Source organism: Oncorhynchus masou, chromosome 15 (genome assembly GCF_036934945.1).
Source record: "Oncorhynchus masou masou isolate Uvic2021 chromosome 15, UVic_Omas_1.1, whole genome shotgun sequence".
In the NCBI taxonomy this organism is placed as follows: domain Eukaryota; kingdom Metazoa; phylum Chordata; class Actinopteri; order Salmoniformes; family Salmonidae; genus Oncorhynchus; species Oncorhynchus masou.
This window is the reverse complement of record NC_088226.1, coordinates 71,404,921-71,424,111: the sequence shown is the minus strand read 5'-3', so window position 1 is coordinate 71,424,111 and position 19,191 is coordinate 71,404,921. Positions and strand designations below refer to the sequence as shown.

The window sequence follows — 19,191 nt, the reverse complement described above, 5'->3', positions numbered from 1 at the left end:
AGAGGTGGCAGGTAGCCTAGTGGTTAGAGTGTAGAGGTGGCAGGTAGCCTAGTGGTTAGAGTGTAGAGGTGGCAGGTAGCCTAGTGGTTAGAGTGTAGAGGTGGCAGGTAGCCTAGTGGTTAGAGTGTAGAGGTGGCAGGTAGCCTAGTGGTTAGAGTGTAGAGGTGGCAGGTAGCCTAGTGGTTAGAGTGTAGAGGTGGCAGGTAGCCTAGTGTAGAGGTGGCAGGTAGCCTAGTGGTTAGAGTGTAGAGGTGGCAGGTAGCCTAGTGGTTAGAGTGTAGAGGTGGCAGGTAGCCTAGTGGTTAGAGTGTAGAGGTGGCAGGTAGCCTAGTGTAGAGGTGGCAGGTAGCCTAGTGTAGAGGTGGCAGGTAGCCTAGTGTAGAGGTGGCAGGTAGCCTTGTGTAGAGGTGGCAGGTAGCCTAGTGGTTAGAGTGTAGAGGTGGCAGGTAGCCTAGTGGTTAGAGTGTAGAGGTGGCAGGTAGCCTAGTGTAGAGGTGGCAGGTAGCCTAGTGTAGAGGTGGCAGGTAGCCTAGTGTAGAGGTGGCAGGTAGCCTAGTGTAGAGGTGGCAGGTAGCCTAGTGTAGAGGTGGCAGGTAGCCTAGTGTAGAGGTGGCAGGTAGCCTAGTGGTTAGAGTGTAGAGGTGGCAGGTAGCCTAGTGGTTAGAGTGTAGAGGTGGCAGGTAGCCTAGTGGTTAGAGTGTAGAGGTGGCAGGTAGCCTAGTGGTTAGAGTGTAGAGGTGGCAGGTAGCCTAGTGTAGAGGTGGCAGGTAGCCTTGTGTAGAGGTGGCAGGTAGCCTAGTGGTTAGAGTGTAGAGGTGGCAGGTAGCCTAGTGGTTAGAGTGTAGAGGTGGCAGGTAGCCTAGTGTAGAGGTGGCAGGTAGCCTAGTGTAGAGGTGGCAGGTAGCCTAGTGTAGAGGTGGCAGGTAGCCTAGTGTAGAGGTGGCAGGTAGCCTAGTGTAGAGGTGGCAGGTAGCCTAGTGGTTAGAGTGTAGAGGTGGCAGGTAGCCTAGTGGTTAGAGTGTAGAGGTGGCAGGTAGCCTAGTGGTTAGAGTGTAGAGGTGGCAGGTAGCCTAGTGTAGAGGTGGCAGGTAGTCTAGTGGTTAGAGTGTAGAGGTGGCAGGTAGCCTAGTGGTTAGAGTGTAGAGGTGGCAGGTAGCCTAGTGTAGAGGTGGCAGGTAGTCTAGTGGTTAGAGTGTAGAGGTGGCAGGTAGCCTAGTGGTTAGAGTGTAGAGGTGGCAGGTAGCCTAGTGGTTAGAGTGTAGAGGTGGCAGGTAGCCTAGTGTAGAGGTGGCAGGTAGCCTAGTGTAGAGGTGGCAGGTAGCCTAGTGGTTAGAGTGTAGAGGTGGCAGGTAGCCTAGTGGTTAGAGTGTAGAGGTGGCAGGTAGCCTAGTGTAGAGGTGGCAGGTAGCCTAGTGTAGAGGTGGCAGGTAGCCTAGTGGTTAGAGTGTAGAGGTGGCAGGTAGCCTAGTGGTTAGAGTGTAGAGGTGGCAGGTAGCCTAGTGGTTAGAGTGTAGAGGTGGCAGGTAGCCTAGTGGTTAGAGTGTAGAGGTGGCAGGTAGCCTAGTGGTTAGAGTGTAGAGGTGGCAGGTAGCCTAGTGGTTAGAGTGTAGAGGTGGCAGGTAGCCTAGTGTAGAGGTGGCAGGTAGCCTAGTGGTTAGAGTGTAGAGGTGGCAGGTAGCCTAGTGGTTAGAGTGTAGAGGTGGCAGGTAGCCTAGTGTAGAGGTGGCAGGTAGCCTAGTGTAGAGGTGGCAGGTAGCCTTGTGTAGAGGTGGCAGGTAGCCTAGTGGTTAGAGTGTAGAGGTGGCAGGTAGCCTAGTGGTTAGAGTGTAGAGGTGGCAGGTAGCCTAGTGTAGAGGTGGCAGGTAGCCTAGTGTAGAGGTGGCAGGTAGCCTAGTGTAGAGGTGGCAGGTAGCCTAGTGTAGAGGTGGCAGGTAGCCTAGTGTAGAGGTGGCAGGTAGCCTAGTGTAGAGGTGGCAGGTAGCCTAGTGTAGAGGTGGCAGGTAGCCTAGTGGTTAGAGTGTAGAGGTGGCAGGTAGCCTAGTGGTTAGAGTGTAGAGGTGGCAGGTAGCCTAGTGGTTAGAGTGTAGAGGTGGCAGGTAGCCTAGTGGTTAGAGTGTAGAGGTGGCAGGTAGCCTAGTGTAGAGGTGGCAGGTAGCCTTGTGTAGAGGTGGCAGGTAGCCTAGTGGTTAGAGTGTAGAGGTGGCAGGTAGCCTAGTGGTTAGAGTGTAGAGGTGGCAGGTAGCCTAGTGTAGAGGTGGCAGGTAGCCTAGTGTAGAGGTGGCAGGTAGCCTAGTGTAGAGGTGGCAGGTAGCCTAGTGTAGAGGTGGCAGGTAGCCTAGTGTAGAGGTGGCAGGTAGCCTAGTGGTTAGAGTGTAGAGGTGGCAGGTAGCCTAGTGGTTAGAGTGTAGAGGTGGCAGGTAGCCTAGTGGTTAGAGTGTAGAGGTGGCAGGTAGCCTAGTGGTTAGAGTGTAGAGGTGGCAGGTAGCCTAGTGGTTAGAGTGTAGAGGTGGCAGGTAGCCTAGTGGTTAGAGTGTAGAGGTGGCAGGTAGCCTAGTGGTTAGAGTGTAGAGGTGGCAGGTAGCCTAGTGTAGAGGTGGCAGGTAGTCTAGTGGTTAGAGTGTAGAGGTGGCAGGTAGCCTAGTGGTTAGAGTGTAGAGGTGGCAGGTAGCCTAGTGTAGAGGTGGCAGGTAGTCTAGTGGTTAGAGTGTAGAGGTGGCAGGTAGCCTAGTGGTTAGAGTGTAGAGGTGGCAGGTAGCCTAGTGTAGAGGTGGCAGGTAGCCTAGTGTAGAGGTGGCAGGTAGCCTAGTGGTTAGAGTGTAGAGGTGGCAGGTAGCCTAGTGGTTAGAGTGTAGAGGTGGCAGGTAGCCTAGTGTAGAGGTGGCAGGTAGCCTAGTGGTTAGACTGTAGAGGTGGCAGGTAGCCTAGTGGTTAGAGTGTAGAGGTGGCAGGTAGCCTAGTGGTTAGAGTGTAGAGGTGGCAGGTAGCCTAGTGGTTAGATTGTAGAGGTGGCAGGTAGCCTAGTGGTTAGAGTGTAGAGGTGGCAGGTAGCCTAGTGGTTAGAGTGTAGAGGTGGCAGGTAGCCTAGTGTAGAGGTGGCAGGTAGCCTAGTGGTTAGAGTGTAGAGGTGGCAGGTAGCCTAGTGGTTAGAGTGTAGAGGTGGCAGGTAGCCTAGTGTAGAGGTGGCAGGTAGCCTTGTGTAGAGGTGGCAGGTAGCCTAGTGGTTAGAGTGTAGAGGTGGCAGGTAGCCTAGTGGTTAGAGTGTAGAGGTGGCAGGTAGCCTAGTGTAGAGGTGGCAGGTAGCCTAGTGTAGAGGTGGCAGGTAGCCTAGTGTAGAGGTGGCAGGTAGCCTAGTGTAGAGGTGGCAGGTAGCCTAGTGTAGAGGTGGCAGGTAGCCTAGTGTAGAGGTGGCAGGTAGCCTAGTGTAGAGGTGGCAGGTAGCCTAGTGTAGAGGTGGCAGGTAGCCTAGTGTAGAGGTGGCAGGTAGCCTAGTGTAGAGGCGGCAGGTAGCCTAGTGGTTAGAGTGTAGAGGCGGCAGGTAGCCTAGTGGTTAGAGTGTAGAGGCGGCAGGTAGCCTAGTGGTTAGAGTGTAGAGGCGGCAGGTAGCCTAGTGGTTAGAGTGTAGAGGCGGCAGGTAGCCTAGTGGTTAGAGTGTAGAGGCGGCAGGTAGCCTAGTGGTTAGAGTGTAGAGGCGGCAGGTAGCCTAGTGGTTAGAGTGTAGAGGCGGCAGGTAGCCTAGTGGTTAGAGTGTAGAGGCGGCAGGTAGCCTAGTGGTTAGAGTGTAGAGGCGGCAGGTAGCCTAGTGGTTAGAGTGTAGAGGCGGCAGGTAGCCTAGTGGTTAGAGTGTAGAGGCGGCAGGTAGCCTAGTGGTTAGAGTGTAGAGGCGGCAGGTAGCCTAGTGGTTAGAGTGTAGAGGCGGCAGGTAGCCTAGTGGTTAGAGTGTAGAGGCGGCAGGTAGCCTAGTGGTTAGAGTGTAGAGGAGGCAGGTAGCCTAGTGGTTAGAGTGTAGAGGCGGCAGGTAGCCTAGTGGTTAGAGTGTAGAGGCGGCAGGTAGCCTAGTGGTTAGAGTGTAGAGGCGGCAGGTAGCCTAGTGGTTAGAGTGTAGAGGCGGCAGGTAGCCTAGTGGTTAGAGTGTAGAGGCGGCAGGTAGCCTAGTGGTTAGAGTGTAGAGGCGGCAGGTAGCCTAGTGGTTAGAGTGTAGAGGCGGCAGGTATCCTAGTGGTTAGAGTGTAGAGGCGGCAGGTAGCCTAGTGGTTAGAGTGTAGAGGCGGCAGGTAGCCTAGTGGTTAGAGTGTAGAGGTGGCAGGTAGCCTAGTGTAGAGGTGGCAGGTAGCCTAGTGGTTAGAGTGTAGAGGTGGCAGGTAGCCTAGTGGTTAGAGTGTAGAGGTGGCAGGTAGCCTAGTGGTTAGAGTGTAGAGGAGGCAGGTAGCCTAGTGTAGAGGTGGCAGGTAGCCTAGTGGTTAGAGTGAGGAGGTGGCAGGTAGCCTAGTGGTTAGAGTGTGGAGGTGGCAGGTAGCCTAGTGGTTAGAGTGTAGAGGTGGCAGGTAGCCTAGTGGTTAGAGTGTAGAGGTGGCAGGTAGCCTAGTGGTTAGAGTGTAGAGGTGGCAGGTAGCCTAGTGGTTAGAGTGTAGAGGAGGCAGGTAGCCAAGTGGTTAGAGTGTAGAGGTGGCAGGTAGCCTAGTGGTTAGAGTGTAGGGGCGGCAGGTAGCCTACTGGTTAGAGTGTATAGGCGGCAGGTAGTCTAGTGGTTAGAGCATTGGACTAGTAACCGAAAGGTTGCAAGATCGAATCCCTGAGCTGACAAGGTGAAAATCTGTCGTTCTGCCCCTGAACAAGGCAGTTAATCCACTGTTCTCCGGTAGGCCGTCATTGTAAATAAGAATTTGTTCTTAACTGACTTGCCAAGTTAAATAAAGGTTAAATAAATAAAAAACATTAAAAAAGCCACTTAACGCATAAATCCTAGTCCTGAGGTGAGATTGTCTGGCGTCCCATTGTGACATAGCTCCGCCGTTCTGAGATGAGATTGTCTGGCGTCCCATTGTGACATAGCTCCGCCGTTCTGAGATGAGATTGTCTGGCGTCCCATTGTGACATAGCTCCGCGGTTCTGAGATGAGATTGTCTGGCGTCCCATTGTGACATAGCTCCGCTGTTCTGAGATGAGATTGTCTGGCGTCCCATTGTGACATAGCTCCGCGGTTCTGAGATGAGATTGTCTGGCGTCCCATTGTGACATAGCTCCGCGGTTCTGAGATGAGATTGTCTGGCGTCCCATTGTGACATAGCTCCGCTGTTCTGAGATGAGATTGTCTGGCGTCCCATTGTGACATAGTTCCGCGGTTCTGAGGTGAGATTGTGACATAGCTCCGCGGTTCTGAGACCACCGTCCAACGTGCTTCCGGTGCTCGTCCTCTATTCATTTGAATGTGTTGACAGGTGGAGAAATAGCTTGAGAGCGGTGCAGAGAATTCCAGAAGTATGAAAGCCAACGGTTCAATCCTGGAACACTGTTGTGTGTACGAGTATACGTTTTGGACCAAGGTCAACGCTTTACAGTTAACCTCTCGGGCATCATCGCTAGCGTCGTCCCACATCGACAACAGCCAGTGAAATTGCATGGCGCCAAATTCAAAACAACAGAAATCCCATAATTAAAATGCCTCAAACATACAAGTACACCATTTTAAAGATAAACGTCTTGTTAATCCAGCCGCTGTGTCAGGTTTCAAAACGGCTTTACCTTTACAGCGCCTAGCCACAAAACACCATACAGACATTTTCCAGCCAAGGAGAGGACTCACAAAAGTCAGAAATATTAAAGATTAAATGAAAATCACTAACCTTTGCTCTTCATTTGGTGGCACTCCCAGGACTCCATGTTACAAAAATAAATGTTTGTTTTGTTCGATAATGTGCCTCTTTATGTCCAAAAACTTTAGTGTTTTCTATTTATTATTATTATTATTATTATTTATTTGCATATCCTAGCTTCTGGGCCTGAGTAGCAGGCAGTTTAATTTGGGCACGCTTTTCATCCAAAATTCCGAATGCTGCCCCCTACCCTAGAGAAGTTACGACAGCTAGGTGAGACAACCTCTCGTCACAGTCGTAGTGTCTTCAGATCGCTAGGTGAGACGACCTCACGTCACAGTGTCTTCAGATCGCTAGGTGAGACGACCTCACGTCACGGTGTCTTCAGATCGCTAGGTGAGACGACCTCACGTCACAGTGTCTTCAGATCGCTAGGTGAGACAACCTCACGTCATAGTTTCTTCAGATCGCTAGGTGAGACGACCTCATGTCACAGTGTCCTCAGATCGCTAGGTGAGACGACCTCACGTCACAGTGTCTTCAGATCGCTAGGTGAGACAACCTCATGTCACAGTGTCTTCAGATCGCTAGGTGAGACGACCTCACGTCAGTGTCTTCAGATCGCTAGGTGAGACGACCTCACGTCACAGTGTCCTCAGATCGCTAGGTGAGACGACCTCACATCAGTGTCTTCAGATCGCTAGGTGAGACAACCTCATGTCACAGTGTCTTCAGATCGCTAGGTGAGACGACCTCACGTCAGTGTCTTCAGATCGCTAGGTGAGACGACCTCACGTCACAGTGTCTTCAGATCGCTAGGTGAGACAACCTCATGTCACAGTGTCTTCAGATCGCTAGGTGAGACGACCTCACGTCAGTGTCTTCAGATCGCTAGGTGAGACGACCTCACGTCACAGTGTCCTCAGATCGCTAGGTGAGACGACCTCACGTCACAGTGTCTTCAGATCGCTAGGTGAGACGACCTCACGTCACAGTGTCTTCAGATCGCTAGGTGAGACGACCTCACGTCACAGTGTCTTCAGATCGCTAGGTGAGACAACCTCATGTCACAGTGTCTTCAGATCGCTAGGTGAGACGACCTCACATCAGTGTCTTCAGATCGCTAGGTGAGACGACCTCACGTCACAGTGTCTTCAGATCGCGCTCACGTCACAGTGTCTTCAGATCGCTAGGTGAGACGACCTCACGTCACAGTGTCTTCAGATCGCTAGGTGAGACGACCTCACGTCACAGTGTCTTCAGATCGCTAGGTGAGACGACCTCACGTCACAGTGTCTTCAGATCGCTAGGTGAGACAACCTCACGTCACAGTCGTAGTGTCTTGATAACATCTTCCGCCACGTTCATCAGAAAGATACAAGAACATTTAACCTTTACGGATTCTCTTGCTTTCTCTCTCTCCCTCTCTGTCTCTCTCCCTCTCTCTCTCTCCCGCTGTCTCTCTCTTTCTCTCCCTCCCTCCCTCTCTGTCTCTCTCTCTCTCTCCCGCCCTCTCTCTTTCTCTCCCTCCCTCCCTCTCTGTCTCTCTCTCTCTCTCCCGCCCTCTCTGTCTCTCCCTCCCTCCCTCTCTGTCTCTCTCTCTCTCCCGCCCTCTCTCTCCCGCTCTCTCCCTCTCCTCTCTCTCTCTTTCCCCCCCCTCATGCTGTTATTCCCTCCCCCAGCCTACTTTAATCCAGTTGACTGCTCCAAGCTCCTGACCACGGACCAGTATGACCAGATCAGGGTGTACTCCTCTTCTGATTGGTCAACTCCTCAGCAGATTATCCAGCACCCACACAGACAGTTTCAGCACCTCACACCAATCAAGGTCAGGAACGTGGGTGGGGGGGGTGGGGGGGGGGTTGTGTGTGTCTCTCTCTCTCATTGGCTCCAAAAGCTTCACCTTCTATCTTTGTTTGTGTCTCCAGGCCACGTGGCACCCTCTGTACGACCTGATGGTGGTTGGACGGTACCCTGACGAGAGGGTGTGTCCAGGTACCCTGAGGACCATCGATATCTATGATGCCAACACAGGAGAGCTGGCATGCCAACTACTGGACCCCAACGCCCCTGGCATCATATCTGTGAGTACACATTAGAAATTTAGCCTTAGTTTAATGTCAGTGTTAGCCTGTAGCCTTAGTTTAATGCCAGCGTTAGCCTGTAGCCTTAGTTTAATGCCAGCGTTAGCCTGTAGCCTTAGTTTAACGTCATGCTAGCTTGAAGCCTTAGTTTAATGTCAGTATTAGCCTGTAGCCTTAGTTTAATGTTAGCCTGTAGCCTTAGTTTAATGTCAGCGTTAGCCTGTAGCCTTAGGTTAATGTTAGCCTGTAGCATTAGTTTAACGTCAGCGTTAGCCTGTAGCCTTAGTTTAATGTTAGCCTGTAGCCTTAGTTTAATGTCAGCGTTAGCCTGTAGCCTTAGTTTAATGTTAGCCTGTAGCCTTAGTTTAATGTTAGCCTGTAGCCTTAGTTTAGCGTCAGTGTTAGCCTGTAGCCTTAGTTTAATGTTAGCATGTAGCCTTAGTTTAATGTCAGTGTTAGCCTGTAGCCTTAGTTTAATGTTAGCCTGTAGCCTTAGTTTAATGTCAGTGTTAGCCTGTAGCCTTAGTTTAACGTCAGCGTTAGCCTGTAGCCTTAGTTTAATGTCAGTGTTAGCCTGTAGCCTTAGTTTAATGTCAGTGTTAGCCTGTATTCCTTGGACTTTGATATGGAAAGTGATGAAGCTGTTTGTTACACGTCTTCAATGAGGTATTTGTGCTGCACTGTTGTTCAAGCCATCATTGGGTCAAAAATAATGTCAATTTTTAAATCTCTGCACTGCTGCCTTTCCAGGTCAACAAGTTCAATCCAATGGGAGATGTTTTAGGATCTGGAATGGGTGAGTCTGTGTTATAAATACTGGACTATGTTTGTAATCTACACTAACTAATCCACTAACTGTGTTTGTAATCTAGACTAACTAATCCACTAACTATGTTTGTAATCTAGACTACCTAATCCACTAACTGTGTTTGTAATCTAGACTACCTAATCCACTAACTGTGTTTGTAATCTAGACTAACTAATCCACTAACTATGTTTGTAATCTAGACTACCTAATCCACTAACTGTGTTTGTAATCTAGACTAACTAATCCACTAACTGTGTTTGTAATCTACACTAACTAATCCACTAACTGTGTTTGTAATCTACACTAACTAATCCACTAACTATGTTTGTAATCTACACTAACTAATCCACTAACTGTGTTTGTAATCTACACTAACTAATCCACTAACTATGTTTGTAATCTAGACTACCTAATCCACTAACTGTGTTTGTAATCTACACTAACTAATCCACTAACTATGTTTGTAATCTAGACTACCTAATCCACTAACTGTGTTTGTAATCTACACTAACTAATCCACTAACTGTGTTTGTAATCTACACTAACTAATCCACTAACTGTGTTTGTAATCTAGACTAACTAATCCACTAACTATGTTTGTAATCTAGACTAACTAATCCACTAACTGTGTTTGTAATCTAGACTAACTAATCCACTAACTGTGTTTGTAATCTACACTAACTAATCCACTAACTGTGTTTGTAATCTACACTAACTAATCCACTAACTATGTTTGTAATCTAGACTACCTAATCCACTAACTGTGTTTGTAATCTAGACTAACTAATCCACTAACTATGTTTGTAATCTAGACTACCTAATCCACTAACTGTGTTTGTAATCTACACTAACTAATCCACTAACTGTGTTTGTAATCTACACTAACTAATCCACTAACTGTGTTTGTAATCTAGACTAACTAATCCACTAACTGTGTTTGTAATTTAGACTAACTAATCCACTAACTATGTTTGTAGCTGGAAATATTCTAAATTGTTTGATTCTTTTGCTAAAAATCAGTGTTCAATTTGGGAATAGGGGTTCAGCACTGGTCTAAAGTAGGTGCCCTATATAGGGAATAGGGCTCTGGTCTAAAGTAGTGCACTATATAGGGAATAGACTACCAGCCCTGGTCTAAAGTAGTGCCCTATATAGGGAATAGGGTGCCAGCCCTAGTCAAAGGTAGTGCATTTTATAGGGAATAGGGCTCTGGTCTAAAGTAGTGCTCTATATAGGGAAAAAGGCTCTGGTCTAAAGTAGTACCACTATATAGGGAATAGGGCTCTGGTCTAAAGTAGTGCACTATATAGGGAATAGGGCTCTGGTCTATAGTAGTGCACTATATAGGGAATATGGCTCTGGTCTAAAGTAGTGTACTATATAGGGAATAGGGCTCTGGTTTAAAGTAGTGTACTATATAGGGAATAGGGCTCTGGTCTATAGTAGTGCACTATATAGGGAATAGGGCTCTGGTCTAAAGTAGTACCACTATATAGGGAATAGGGCTCTGGTCTAAAGTAGTGCACTATATAGGGAATAGGGCTCTGGTTTAAAGTAGTGTACTATATAGGGAATAGGGCTCTGGTCTATAGTAGTACCACTATATAGGGAATAGGGCTCTGGTCTAAAGTAGTACCACTATATAGGGAATAGGGCTCTGGTCTATAGTAGTACCACTATATAGGGAATAGGGCTCTGGTCTAAAGTAGTGTACTATATAGGGAATAGGGCTCTGGTCTATAGTAGTGCACTATATAGGGAATAGGGCTCTGGTCTAAAGTAGTACCACTATATAGGGAATAGGGCTCTGGTCTAAAGTAGTGCACTATATAGGGAATAGGGCTCTGGTTTAAAGTAGTGTACTATATAGGGAATAGGGCTCTGGTCTATAGTAGTACCACTATATAGGGAATAGGGCTCTGGTCTAAAGTAGTACCACTATATAGGGTTCTGGTCTAAAGTAGTACCACTATATAGGGAATAGGGCTCTGGTCTAAAGTAGTACCACTATATAGGGAATAGGGCTCTGGTCTAAAGTAGTGCACTATATAGGGAATAGGGCTCTGGTCTATAGTAGTGTACTATATAGGGAATAGGGCTCTGGTCTAAAGTAGTGCACTATATAGGGAATAGGGCTCTGGTCTAAAGTAGTGCACTATATAGGGAATAGGGCCCTGGTCTATAGTAGTGCACTATATAGGGAATAGGGCCCTGGTCTAAAGTAGTACCACTATATAGGGAATAGGGCTCTGGTCTAAAGTAGTACCACTATATAGGGAATAGGGCTCTGGTCTAAAGTAGTACCACTATATAGGGAATAGGGCTCTGGTCTAAAGTAGTACCACTATATAGGGAATAGGGCTCTGGTCTAAAGTAGTTCCACTATGTAGGGAATAGGGCTCTGGTCTAAAGTAGTACCACTATATAGGGAATAGGGCTCTGGTCTAAAGTAGTGCACTATATAGGGAATAGGGCTCTGGTCTATAGTAGTGTACTATATAGGGAATAGGGCTCTGGTCTAAAGTAGTGCACTATATAGGGAATAGGGCTCTGGTCTAAAGTAGTGCACTATATAGGGAATAGGGCCCTGGTCTATAGTAGTGCACTATATAGGGAATAGGGCTCTGGTCTAAAGTAGTACCACTATATAGGGAATAGGGCTCTGGTCTAAAGTAGTGCACTATATAGGGAATAGGGCTCTGGTCTATAGTAGTACCACTATATAGGGAATAGGGCTCTGGTCTAAAGTAGTGCACTATATAGGGAATAGGGCTCTGGTCTAAAGTAGTGTCACTATATAGGGAATAGGGCTCTGGTCTAAAGTAGTACCACTATATAGGAAATAGGGCTCTGGTCTATAGTAGTACCACTATATAGGGAATAGGGCTCTGGTCTATAGTAGTACCACTATATAGGGAATAGGGCTCTGGTCTATAGTAGTACCACTATATAGGGAATAGGGCTCTGGTCTATAGTAATGTACTATATAGGGAATAGGGCTCTGGTCTATAGTAGTACTACTATATAGGGAATAGGGCTCTGGTCTATAGTAGTACCACTATATAGGGAATAGGGCTCTGGTCTATAGTAGTACCACTATATAGGGAATAGGGCTCTGGTCTATAGTAGTGCACTATATAGGGAATAGGGCTCTGGTCTATAGTAGTACCACTATATCGGGAATACTGCTCTGGTTTAAAGTAGTACCACTATATAGGGAATAGGGCTCTGGTCTAAAGTAGTACCACTATATAGGGAATATGGCTCTGGTTTAAAGTAGTACCACTATATAGGGAATAGGGCTCTGGTCTATAGTAGTACCACTATATAGGGAATAGGGCTCTGGTCTAAAGTAGTGCACTATATAGGGAATAGGGCTCTGGTCTAAAGTAGTGTCACTATATAGGGAATAGGGCTCTGGTCTAAAGTAGTACCACTATATAGGGAATAGGGCTCTGGTCTAAAGTAGTGCACTATATAGGGAATAGGGCTCTGGTCTATAGTAGTGTACTATATAGGGAATAGGGCTCTGGTCTAAAGTAGTACCACTATATAGGGAATAGGGCTCTGGTCTAAAGTAGTACCACTATATAGGGAATAGGGCTCTGGTCTAAAGTAGTTCCACTATGTAGGGAATAGGGCTCTGGTCTAAAGTAGTACCACTATATAGGGAATAGGGCTCTGGTCTAAAGTAGTACCACTATATAGGGAATAGGGCTCTGGTCTAAAGTAGTACCACTATATAGGGAATAGGGCTCTGGTCTAAAGTAGTACCACTATATAGGGAATAGGGCTCTGGTCTAAAGTAGTGCACTATATAGGGAATAGGGCTCTGGTCTATAGTAGTGTACTATATAGGGAATAGGGCTCTGGTCTAAAGTAGTACCACTATATAGGGAATAGGGCTCTGGTCTAAAGTAGTACCACTATATAGGGAATAGGGCTCTGGTCTAAAGTAGTTCCACTATGTAGGGAATAGGGCTCTGGTCTAAAGTAGTACCACTATATAGGGAATAGGGCTCTGGTCTAAAGTAGTGCACTATATAGGGAATAGGGCTCTGGTCTATAGTAGTGTACTATATAGGGAATAGGGCTCTGGTCTAAAGTAGTGCACTATATAGGGAATAGGGCTCTGGTCTAAAGTAGTGCACTATATAGGGAATAGGGCCCTGGTCTATAGTAGTGCACTATATAGGGAATAGGGCTCTGGTCTAAAGTAGTACCACTATATAGGGAATAGGGCTCTGGTCTAAAGTAGTGCACTATATAGGGAATAGGGCTCTGGTCTATAGTAGTACCACTATATAGGGAATAGGGCTCTGGTCTAAAGTAGTGCACTATATAGGGAATAGGGCTCTGGTCTAAAGTAGTGTCACTATATAGGGAATAGGGCTCTGGTCTAAAGTAGTACCACTATATAGGGATATAGGGACTGATAGGGCTCTGGTCTATAGTAGTACCACTATATAGGGAATAGGGCTCTGGTCTATAGTAGTACCACTATATAGGGAATAGGGCTCTGGTCTATAGTAGTACCACTATATAGGGAATAGGGCTCTGGGGAATAGGAATAGGGCTCTGGTCTATAGTAGTACCACTATATAGGGAATAGGGCTCTGGTCTATAGTAGTACCACTATATAGGGAATAGGGCTCTGGTCTATAGTAGTACCACTATATAGGGAATAGGGCTCTGGTCTATAGTAGTACCACTATATAGGGAATAGGGCTCTGGTCTAAAGTAGTACCACTATATAGGGAATATGGCTCTGGTTTAAAGTAGTACCACTATATAGGGAATAGGGCTCTGGTCTATAGTAGTACCACTATATAGGGAATAGGGGCTCTGGTATTAAAGTAGTACCACTATATAGGGAATAGGGCTCTGGTCTGGTCTATAGTAGTACCACTATATAGGGAATAGGGCTCTGGTCTATAGTAGTACCACTATATAGGGAATAGGGCTCTGGTCTATAGTAGTACCACTATATAGGGAATACGGCTCTGGTTTAAAGTAGTACCACTATATAGGGAATATGGCTCTGGTTTAAAGTAGTACCACTATATAGGGAATAGGGCTCTGGTCTATAGTAGTACCACTATATCGGGAATACTGCTCTGGTTTAAAGTAGTACCACTATATAGGGAATAGGGCTCTGGTCTAAAGTAGTACCACTATATAGGGAATATGGCTCTGGTTTAAAGTAGTACCACTATATAGGGAATAGGGCTCTGGTCTATAGTAGTGCCACTATATAGGGAATAGGGCTCTGGTCTATAGTAGTGCACTATATAGGGAATAGGGCTCTGGTCTAAAGTAGTGCACTATATAGGGAATAGGGCTCTGGTCTATAGTAGTACCACTATATAGGGAATAGGGTTCTGGTCTATAGTAGTGCACTATATAGGGAATAGGGCTCTGGTCTATAGTAGTACCACTATATAGGGAATAGGGCTCTGGTCTAAAGTAGTACCACTATATAGGGAATAGGGCCCTGGTCTATAGTAGTGCACTATATAGGGAATAGGGCTCTGGTTTAAAGTAGTGTACTATATAGGGAATAGGGCTCTGGTCTAAAGTAGTACCACTATATAGGGAATAGGGCTCTGGTCTAAAGTAGTGTACTATATAGGGAATAGGGCTCTGGTCTAAAGTAGTACCACTATATACTGAATAGGGCTCTGGTCTATAGTAGTGCACTATATAGGGAATAGGGCTCTGGTCTATAGTAGTGCACTATATAGGGAATAGGGCTCTGGTCTAAAGTAGTACCACTATATAGGGAATAGGGTTCTGGTCTATAGTAGTGCACTATATAGGGAATAGGGCTCTGGTCTATAGTAGTGTACTATATAGGGAATAGGGCTCTGGTCTATAGTAGTGTACTATATAGGGAACAGGGCTCTGGTCTATAGTAGTACCACTATATAGGGAATAGGGCTCTGGTCTATAGTAGTACCACTATATAGGGAATAGGGCTCTGGTCTATAGTAGTACCACTATATAGGGAATAGGGCTCTGGTCTATAGTAGTACCACTATATAGGGAACAGGGCTCTGGTCTATAGTAGTACCACTATATAGGGAATAGGGCTCTGGTCTATAGTAGTACCACTATATAGGGAATAGGGCTCTGGTTTAAAGTAGTACCACTATATAGGGAATAGGGCTCTGGTCTATAGTAGTACCACTATATAGGGAATAGGGCTCTGGTCTATAGTAGTACCACTATATAGGGAATAGGGCTCTGGTCTAAAGTAGTACCACTATATAGGGAATAGGGCTCTGGTCTATAGTAGTGCACTATATAGGGAATAGGGCTCTGGTCTAAAGTAGTGCACTATATAGGGAATAGGGCTCTGGTCTATAGTAGTGCACTATATAGGGAGTAGGGCTCCATTTGGGACAATAAGGCTTTTGTGTTCCAACCACAGGAGTGAACATCCTAGTGTGGAACAGAGGGGAGACATTGGCTGGTAAGCAGCGGAGAGGAGAGCTACAACAGGAAGCAGGAGTCCAGGTTGGCAGAGGTAGAGGCCAGCGGAGGAGAAGAGGGGAGACTCGGAGGGGGGGAGGGACGGGGGGACGGGGGGGAGAGGATGAGGACGACATTGGGAAGCTGAAGAAGAAGCTGTCTTCGTCCTCGGGCACCAGAACCAGAACATCCAGGGACACAGAAGGGTCCAAATAAATAATCCGGGAGAAAGAGAGAGGTTGTTTGTGATGTTGGATGTTTCCTTTATCGTGTGTTTCCTTTATTTTGGTAGTTACTCGTATACAAAATTACATCATTTGGTGTTTTGTTGATGGTGGAAAAACACTGTCTGAGGCAGCACTTCAGAATCTCCCAAGAGTGTTCAATTGGGTTGACTGATACATCCTCTATGTTCCTCTGAGAGCCCTCTGTCAGTCACTGAGATCTGGTGACTGAGACACATCCTCTATGTTCCTCTGAGAGCCCTCTGTCAGTCACTGAGATCTGGTGACTGAGACACATCCTCTATGTTCCTCTGAGAGCCCTCTGTCAGTCACTGAGATCTGGTGACTGAGACACATCCTCTATGTTCCTCTGAGAGCCCTCTGTCAGTCACTGAGATCTGGTGACTGAGACATCCTCTATGTTCCTCTGAGAGCCCTCTGTCAGTCACTGAGATCTGGTGACTGAGACATCCTCTATGTTCCTCTGAGAGCCCTCTGTCAGTCACTGAGATCTGGTGACTGAGACACATCCTCTATGTTCCTCTGAGAGCCCTCTGTCAGTCACTGAGATCTGGTGACTGAGACACACCCTCTATGTTCCTCTGAGAGCCCTCTGTCAGTCACTTCTTCTAGCCATAATGGGCAACTGGGCATATATTTTTTTTACGTGACCCTAAGCATGATGGGATGTTAATTTCTTAATTACCTCAGGAACCACACCTGTGTGGAAGCAACTACTTTCAATTTACTTTGTGTCCCTCATTTACTCAAGTGTTTCCTTTCATTTAGTCAGTTTCCTGTCTGCATTTGTAATCTGTTACCTTTGTCTTGTTCAAGTCATGTGTTTTATTGAAAATGTTCCATTCCCTTTGTTATAAACTGGGACAATCGTGACATCCACAGATGTTTCAAATATGTCTGACAACACTGAAAACACATTTCTTGTGTTTCAGATGTTTTATAAACCTCTGTTTCTGGTGATAAATTGTGACGTTTTATACACTTTTTATACTTTATTAAAAAAGAGAATTTTTATCTTGAACTTGATTTGTGTATTGATTCTTCACCTTAAACTGGTGAATAGTTAGCCTGGTACCTTAAACTGATGAATAGTTAGCCTGGTCCCTTAATAAACTGATGAATAGTTAGCCTGGTCCCTTAATAAACTGATGAGTAGTTAGCCTGGTCCCTTAAACTGATGAATAGTTAGCCTGGTCCCTTAAACTGATGAATAGTTAGCCTGGTCCCTTAATAAAGTGATGAATAGTTAGCCTGGTACCTTAAACTGATGAATAGTTAGCCTGGTCCCTTAAACTGATGAATAGTTAGCCTGGTCCCTTAAACTGATGAATAGTTAGCCTGGTACCTTAAACTGATGAATAGTTAGCCTGGTACCTTAAACTGATGAATAGTTAGCCTGGTCCCTTAAACTGATGAATAGTTAGCCTGGTCCCTTAAACTGATGAATAGTTAGCCTGGTCCCTTAAACTGATGAGTAGTTAGCCTGGTCCCTGATGAATAGTTTAATAAACTGATGAATAGTTAGCCTGGTCCCTTAATAAACTGATGAATAGTTAGCCTGGTCCCTTAATAAACTGATGAATAGTTAGCCTGGTCCCTTAATAAACTGATGAGTAGTTAGCCTGGTCCCTTAATAAACTGATGAATAGTTAGCCTGGTCCCTTAAACTGATGAATAGTTAGCCTGGTCCCTTAATAAACTGATGAATAGTTAGCCTGGTCCCTTAAACTGATGAATAGTTAGCCTGGTACCTTAAACTGATGAATAGTTAGCCTGGTCCCTTAATAAACTGATGAATAGTTAGCCTGGTCCCTTAAATAAACTGATGACTAGTTAGCCTGTTACCTTAAACTGATGAATAGTTAGCCTGGTCCCTTAATAAACTGATGAATAGTTAGCCTGGTACCTTAAACTGATGAATAGTTAGCCTGGTCCCTTTATAAACTGATGAATAGTTAGCCTGGTACCTTAATAAACTGATGAATAGTTAGCCTGGTCCCTTAATAAACTGATGAATAGTTAGCCTGGTACCTTAATAAACTGATGAATAGTTAGCCTGGTCCCTTAATAAACTGATGAATAGTTAGCCTGGTACCTTAAACTGATGAATAGTTAGCCTGGTCCCTTAATAAACTGATGAATAGTTAGCCTGGTACCTTAAACTGATGAATAGTTAGCCTGGTCCCTTTATAAACTGATGAATAGTTAGCCTGGTCCCTTAATAAACTGATGAATAGTTAGCCTGGTCCCTTAATAAACTGATGAATAGTTAGCCTGGTACCTTAAACTGATGAATAGTTAGCCTGGTCCCTTAATAAACTGATGAATAGTTAGCCTGGTCCCTTAAACTGATGAATAGTTAGCCTGGTCCCTTAATAAACTGATGAATAGTTAGCCTGGTCCCTTAAACTGATGAATAGTTAGCCTGGTCCCTTAATAAACTGATGAATAGTTAGCCTGGTCCCTTAATAAACTGATGAATAGTTAGCCTGGTCCCTTAAACTGATGAATAGTTAATCTGGTACCTTAATAAACTGATGAATAGTTAGCCTGGTCCCTTAAACTGATGAATAGTTAGCCTGGTCCCTTAAACTGATGAATAGTTAGCCTGGTCCCTTAATAAACTGATGAATAGTTAGCCTGGTCCCTTAATAAACTGATGAATAGTTAGCCTGGTCCCTTAAACTGATGAATAGTTAGCCTGGTCCCCTAAACTGATGAATAGTTAGCCTGGTACCTTAATAAACTGATGAATAGTTAGCCTGGTCCCTTAAACTGATGAATAGTTAGCCTGGTCCCCTAAACTGATGAATAGTTAGCCTGGTCCCTTAAACTGATGAATAGTTAGCCTGGTCCCCTAAACTGATGAATAGTTAGCCTGGTACCTTAATAAACTGATGAATAGTTAGCCTGGTCCCTTAAACTGATGAATAGTTAGCCTGGTACCTTAAACTGTTGAATAGTTAGCCTGGTCCCTTAAACTGATGAATAGTTAGCCTGGTACCTTAAACTGATGAATAGTTAGCTTGGTCCCTTAATAAACTGATGAATAGTTAGCCTGGTCCCTTAATAAACTGATGAAAAGTTAGCCTGGTCCCTTAATAAACTGATGAATAGTGAGCCTGGTACCTTAAACTGATGAATAGTTAGCCTTGTGTCAGGATTTGGCCAGGGTTGTTCCGGGTTTTGGTCACTAGATGCCCCCATTGTGCTTTTTGACCTTATGTTTTTTCCCTTGTTCCCCATTATTATTTGCACCTGTGCCTCGTTTTCCCTGATTGTATTTAAACCCTTAGTTTCCCTCAGTTCTGTGCTCTGTGTTTGTATGTTAGCACCCAGCCCTAGTGTTCTGTGTATTCTTGTCATTTCCGGTGGATGCTCTTGTGGAATTCTGTTTTTGTTTTCGAGTATCTCTTGAGGCTTTTTTGTGCTATTCCTACCACCTTTTGGATTTGCCATTTTTTGTATTGAAGGACTTCTCCTTTTTACTTTATTAAATACACCGTCTTAAGTACTGCTGTGTCTGCCTCATCTTCTGGGTTCTGCTGACTATTCGTGGCTCAGTTGGTTAAGTGACTGTTTCTCACTCCGGAGACCCAGGTTCGTAACCGGGTCCTGACAGAAACACAGAGAAAAATGAACCCAGAGGCAGCCAGTTCCCAGGAATTTTGCCATGCTGTCCCACCACCAGGAGACTGTCCAACGCCACGAAGCCGCCCTGGTTCAGCAAGAGGCCTTAATGGCTAGACATTCTCATCTTCTGTCGGAGA

At 45.8% G+C, this 19,191-nt stretch overlaps 1 protein-coding gene across 1 annotated transcript in view; it reads left to right on the top strand.

Annotated features, from left to right (window-relative positions):
- The window catches only part of ddb2 (damage-specific DNA binding protein 2), a 60,950-nt gene extending 44,508 nt beyond the window's left edge, over window positions 1-16,442 (top strand). Inside the window, exons 8-11 of the mRNA XM_064990191.1 lie at window positions 7,493-7,638; window positions 7,739-7,894; window positions 8,645-8,690; window positions 15,136-16,442. Coding sequence (XP_064846263.1) covers window positions 7,493-7,638; window positions 7,739-7,894; window positions 8,645-8,690; window positions 15,136-15,392 — 605 coding nt within the window. The 3' untranslated portion in view covers window positions 15,393-16,442. The remainder of the gene's footprint in view (window positions 1-7,492; window positions 7,639-7,738; window positions 7,895-8,644; window positions 8,691-15,135) is intronic.
- Window positions 16,443-19,191: the final 2,749 nt, after the last annotated feature.